Here is a 6,070-nt window from a genome sequence, read left to right as displayed (position 1 = left end):
TTATTTAGTTATTGAAAGTGTGTTTGACTAGAAGTAATTGACATTTGTGAGTAAATCCTATAACTCACAGGCTTTTGAGCTAAATTAAGGCACCTTACTGAACTATTCAGTTTACTCAACTATAAAAATGGAATATTGATTCCTGATTTACAGTATGGTTTTTAGGTTAATGAGATAGCATATTTGAAGGTGAACGGCAAAATTGAAAGAGAATAATAGATGAGCAACAATTCCCTTCTCACCCTCCCTTTATTTTCCTGCTTGCCCTGGGCACAATTGTTCATTTTAAATCTCAACTTAGCATTTTCCCTAGAACAAAGGAAATGTATTGAAGCCTCTACGTTCACGATGGCAGAGCCACCAGTTTCAAATTTATTCTTAAAATGCATAACTACTTTAAGACAAAGAAGCAAGACAGAGCAAGACCCTGTCCTGCTAACACCTTCTCTATGTAGCATATAGATGGATGATTGTAACACGATGAGGCTGTAAACTGACGCACTCCAAACTGCTGGGCTGGGCTTCAGTCCTATGATGTTTTAGGCACAGCAACTGTTTAGAAACAATTCCCCAATATGTAACCCCCTATGTGGGGGAACCATTGGGAAACGTAAGACCACTCTTCCATGGGGTAATTAGAGGTAATGATGGCCGTGGAACAGAAGAACAAAGAAGATGAGTTCTCTTTCCACATATGCTCCCTCTTGCTTTCTCCCCAGTTTGCAAATGGGGGAGGACAGTGGGGCTCCTTCGCTCAGTAAATGTTAGGAGTGGGGCATGTGGAATGTGGGAGGGAGTGAAGCACTGGGGAAAAGAGAGTTTTAAAGTTTTAAAAATTCTGTCTACTCTTTTCAGGCTATAGAAAATATTGGAAGATAGTGTGGAGTAGGATTTGCATTGCATAAATCTGTCACTTTGATGGGTTTTGCCTGATCCAATCTCCAAAAAAATTTGAGAGATTGCTGGAAGGATCTGGGTTCAGGAGACATAAGGCAAATGGCATCTTCATAATATAAAATCCCAGATATGGTCCTTCCTGAGTGAGCCTCAGCTTCTACTCTTGAACTTCCAGACTTCTTTTCAGATGTTAGGGTAGTGGTGGGGAGTTTGGATGCTAGTTTAAATATATATTTCTCCATTGAACCTTGAAGCTCTGGGGAAGGAAAAGATAAATCAAGGGCTGTTTTGGTTTGTGTTTGTCATCATTGTCTGGTTCATGCTTCAGTATCCTAGGTTAGTCAGCAGCACATCTCCAGTCCTATGGGACAAACTATGAAGGTGCAGCAGGAAGAAAGTGCATGCAGAAGTGGAATGGAGGAAAAAAAGAAAGTTGGCAATCAAGCAGGGGCCACGGTAACCTACCTCTAGTCTCCACTGTAAACATTCCCTTTTCTCAAGAAGCCTAATATCCTTGGACATTCCACTATTTTTAAGTCAAGAATGAAAATCTCTCTGCCCATTAAAATCATAAATAAACTTTTTCAATGGCAGAAGCAAGTACACTTCTAAAAATAGGATCCTAGTATTCGTTTACTTCTGAGGTTCCTAGAAGCTGCTGAATGGTTCAAACAAGAACACGTAACTGAAGCTCAGTTTAAAAAAAAAAAAATTTAGACGTCTGCTCCAGGGACCTGACCCTTCATAAACATTTAAGGTAATAAACGCAAAGGAGAAATTAGCAGGAGATCACGGAGTGGCTCTAATGATCATTATCATACATATTTATAGTTGTAAATATAGGTAGACCTTCCAAGAAAAAAATGTTATTGGTTTCTTTGTGATCATTGGACTGTAATGCACTAACTACCCACTGGATGAGGCATGCGGACTTCTGTTTTCAGTGTAGCAGGAACGAGGTGCCTAGCTATGAGTGTATGGGTAGAGAGTTTTGGAGCCCCAAGATTTTCTGTTTGGATCTCCATGTGCACCCGTAGTCTGGCCTCGTGGCCAGAACTGTGGGTTTGTTACCCTGGTTGTATGAGCGCTGCTGGTTTATACCCTCTGTGTCTGTAATGAAGGATCTCCCCAATGGGAGGACTGGGCAGAATGCTTAATGTTTCATTCCTGCAGTCATCACAGGCTGTAAATCATCTTTGCAGGTCTTGGCTTTCCCTGTCTACAGCCCACCTGGCTGATGGAGTGAGGGGAGGGGTACACAGGAAAGGAGGAGGTAACTATATGACATTTCTGAATCACAGCACATCTTGGGAACTTCCTTCCACCTTTACAATTTTCAGAGTAGCATTTTAAGCTGACTAGGGTGCTAGTGAATAACTCTCAATGCGTAGTACTAAATAATGTGGAAAATCGATAGCCTGTTTCAGGGAGTGTTTTATGTCACAGGATTTCCTTATTGGCTGCTCATAGTTCTGTACAGGTTTTCCATTTTCCATAAAGCCCAAAATAACCAATAATAGTTTCTTGCCTTTTTATTTTTATCAATGAAATTCTAATGGCTGTTCAAACTTTCTTAACCATTGTATAAGAGTTTAAGTGACAAACACATTTGAGATTTTTCTTCCAAGTATATTAGAGATTAAATTTCTTCTACCAAATGCAACCATCATTCATAGATATATACCATGCGTTATATAGCTATTCACCAAGGTGCATAAGGCAGGAACCTAAGAGACATAGCCCCCTACATCCAATCCAGAAGCAAGTTAACAAGTCCTTTCTTTCTATTCTACTTCTGCATCAGTCATGTATCTCCTTTCTCTGTCTCTCTCTGTCTCTGTTTCTCTCTCTCTCTCTCTCTCTCTCTCTCTCTCTCTCTCTCTCAACTATGGAGACCCAGTGAGGCTAAGGAGAAGGGCCCTAAAAAACCAAGCAAGACAAAGAAGGACCATCCCAACCCAGGTTATGTGAAAAGAGGACCCAGGAAGCCAGGAGAGGTGAGCACACTTCTCCTAAAACCACATACAGCCAAGGGAAAGGCCCCTAAGAAAGGCGGCCAGACCAAAGACCAAAAGGCAAGACTCGGTGAGGCTAGAAAGTCCCCTGACAGCCAGACAAGGCCACACAGGCCCCTCTTAGTGCCAACGGGCCAGTGGGAAATCAAAGGCAGAAGGAACAGCCAACATGTCAAGGCCCACAGGAAAACAAAAGCTGGGAGTCAGAGTTCAAAACTCAAGGGTGCTGCTTCCCCAGCCAAAAAGAAGATGGGCAATATGGCCCCTAAAGAGGCTGCTAAAAGCCAAGGAAGCTACTCCTCTTAAGGGCAGTGGGTCTAAGACGGTGCCCGAACAAATGGCCAGGAAGACAGCCCCCCCCCCACCCTCCGCCAGAAGGCCTGGCATGCCCAGCAAGGCCTCGCCGTCAGCAGGAGCTGAGAACTAGAGGCAGGGTGGCGAGAGACTGAGATTCTGCTGGAGTCTTTATTCCCAAACAAACCATCACTCTGTTTATTTCATTGTAACCCATTTATCAATAAAGCCTCCCCACTACACACACACACACACACACACACACACACACACACACAATCCTTCTTTGGAGGATGGCAAGTCTAAAATCTATAAGGTATATCAGCAAACTAGAAATGCAGGTAACATTTCTATGTTACAATCTCAAGGCAGAATTCCTTCTGCTCTGGAAAACAAATACATTTGTTCCGAAGGCTTTCAACTGCATGTGGCCCATCCCCATTTTGGAGGTTAATCTGCTTAACTTAAAATCAAGTAACTATAAACGTTAACAACATACACAAATGCTTTTGCATTTGTGCTTTTGCATCTAGACAAGTATTGGACCCAACTACCGGGTACCATAGCTAGCCAAGCTGATGCATCAAATTAACGATCACCATATGCAGACACCTACAAGTTCCTCTACTTCTTTTTATCTTTACTGCTACTATTCTCCTTTAAGCCTCCAGCTTCCCTGGCCTGGACAAATGCAACTGTCTGCTAACTTCTCTGCATCGGTCAGTTTACTCCAGCTGATGGGAGCAAGAAATCCCCAATCTTAGTGGCTTACAATGGTAAGGGTTTGTTTTTGGCTCACATTACATGTTGGCTCTGCTCTATGTGCCTTCTTTACTCAAGGATCTGAGCTGGAGGAGAAGCCCCTCTTTGGGACATGCTGCTTTCATGGCTGCGGGGAAAGGGATAACGGCAAAACTGCATAGTGGTTCTTAGAACTTCTGCTCTGATGTGGTTAGTTAGTTTGCTCATTCTCTATTGGCTAAAACGGGTAACAAGGGCAGGCCTCATTCCAATGCGGCAAGATGTGTATGCTTTTACAGGGAGGGCCAATGAATATTTAGAATATATAATAAAGTTACCATGACTTTCCTCCAATCCATTTCTCTCCGCACTTTAATCAAAGATATTCTTAAAATAGGATTTTGTCAACCCTATGTTTAAAAAAAACAAAAAACAAAACTTCAATGCTGTTTAGTCAGGATTCTCCAGTGAAACAGAACCAGTAAGATTTGTGTGTAAAAGAGATTTCTATAAGGAATTGGCTCACAGGACAATGGAAGCGGTCCCAGTGTATCTGTAGGGTGAGTCAGCAAGATGGAGACTCAGGACAGCCGATGGTGCACTTCCTGTCCAAAGGCTGTGGGCTCAAGACCCAGGAAGAACCAATGTTTCAGTCAAGCCTGCAGGTAGGAAAAAAAGTCAATGCCCCATTTTGAAGGCAATCAGGAAGGAGGAATCCCCTCTTACTTTGGGAAAGGTCAGCCTTTTTGTTCTATTCAGACTTTCAACTGATGGGATAAGGACGACCCACATTAAGGAAGGCAATCCACTTTCCTCGTTGTACTGATTTCAATATTAATCTCATCCAAATACACCCTCTCAGAAACATTCAGAATAATGTCTGACCGAATAGCTGTGCACTCCACGTCCTAGTCAAGTTGACACAGAAAATGTGCCATCACAGACACGTTCTCAGATTCCCAACACACTTCAAATGAAATCCAAACTCCTCTCACTCACGTACATGGTCCCACATGTCCTGGCCCTTTTTACTCTCCAGCCTCATCTCTGGCCAAATTCTTACTTGTTTGTTCTATTCGAATCACAGTGCCATTGGACTGTTGCTAAAACATGCTCAGCTCTTTGCAGGTATGTTATTTCTATGCTTGCTGATCTCCCAGGCTGAGATCACTGTTCTCCTAGCCAGTTCTCACTTCTCATGAGATGGCTGGATGTTTCCCACTGTTCTGGTCTCAGTTTAAATGCCTACTCCTTGGAGATGCCTCTGTTGATAATCCTATCAAATGTAGCAACATTTGCCACCCATTATCTCCATTGAAGGATCTTGCTTATATTTTAATAATCATTTTTCATCATCTAAAATTATTTATTCTCTGTCTCCTTTACTAGATTTAAGTGCCAAGAGGGTTGTAATCATACGTGTTTTCCTCACCATTGCAAATCCAGCTCTAATACCATTCATGGAACATTGTAGGCACTCCATAAATATGCACTAAATAAATGAATAATTGCACAGGCCAGGGAAGCACAGAAATAACTAAGGATAGTTCATTAGTCCTAAATATGATTACAACTCACTCAAAATGGAAGACTGTTTAAAAGAAATGGGAAATGACTGCCAGTGGGTACAGGGTTTCTTTTTGAGGTGATGAAAGAAAAATTTAACTGATTGTGGGGATGGTTGTACAAATCAGTGACTATCCAAAAACTATTGAATTATATACTTTAAGGAGGAGAATTATATAGTATGGGAATTATATCTCAATAAAGCTACTAGGATTTACATACCAAAAAATTTAAACAAAAATATAACTAAAATACTTTTGAATATCTCCATAAAGACCTTTAAAAAGTATTGATTTAAGCGTCCTTGTGTTTTGCGTGATTATTTCTTCTTCAGTAATAATTCAGAGAGGTTGGATGACTATCCTGTGGTAACCCAAAGATTTCTCTAATTCTGACTAATAACTTTGTGTGACTAATATTAAGGCTGATTTCACTGTGATAGAGGGACCTGAATTCTGAGTTTTGTACTTACTGATTTATTTTACACTGTGCTGGATTGGGTTAGAAATATTACAAAACTCATAGATGCTTCTGAGTTATACTCGTATTCATCCAAC

General features: G+C 41.3%; 1 protein-coding gene across 1 annotated transcript; it reads left to right on the top strand.

The window, feature by feature from the left end:
* The first annotated feature begins 647 nt into the window (after positions 1–647).
* On the top strand, positions 648–3,218 carry LOC148758751 (histone H1.8-like). The gene is made up of 2 exons (XM_088796322.1): positions 648–757; positions 2,792–3,218. Exons 1-2 carry the CDS (start codon positions 648–650, stop codon positions 3,216–3,218), a joined length of 537 nt encoding a protein of 178 aa, XP_088652448.1.
* Positions 3,219–6,070: the final 2,852 nt, after the last annotated feature.

Source organism: Rhinolophus sinicus, chromosome 2, assembly GCF_057876585.1.
Source record: "Rhinolophus sinicus isolate RSI-liver-muscle chromosome 2, RSI-T2T, whole genome shotgun sequence".
NCBI classification, from domain to species: domain Eukaryota; kingdom Metazoa; phylum Chordata; class Mammalia; order Chiroptera; family Rhinolophidae; genus Rhinolophus; species Rhinolophus sinicus.
Note: the sequence above shows the minus strand (reverse complement) of the source record. Positions and strands in the feature narration are given on the sequence as shown.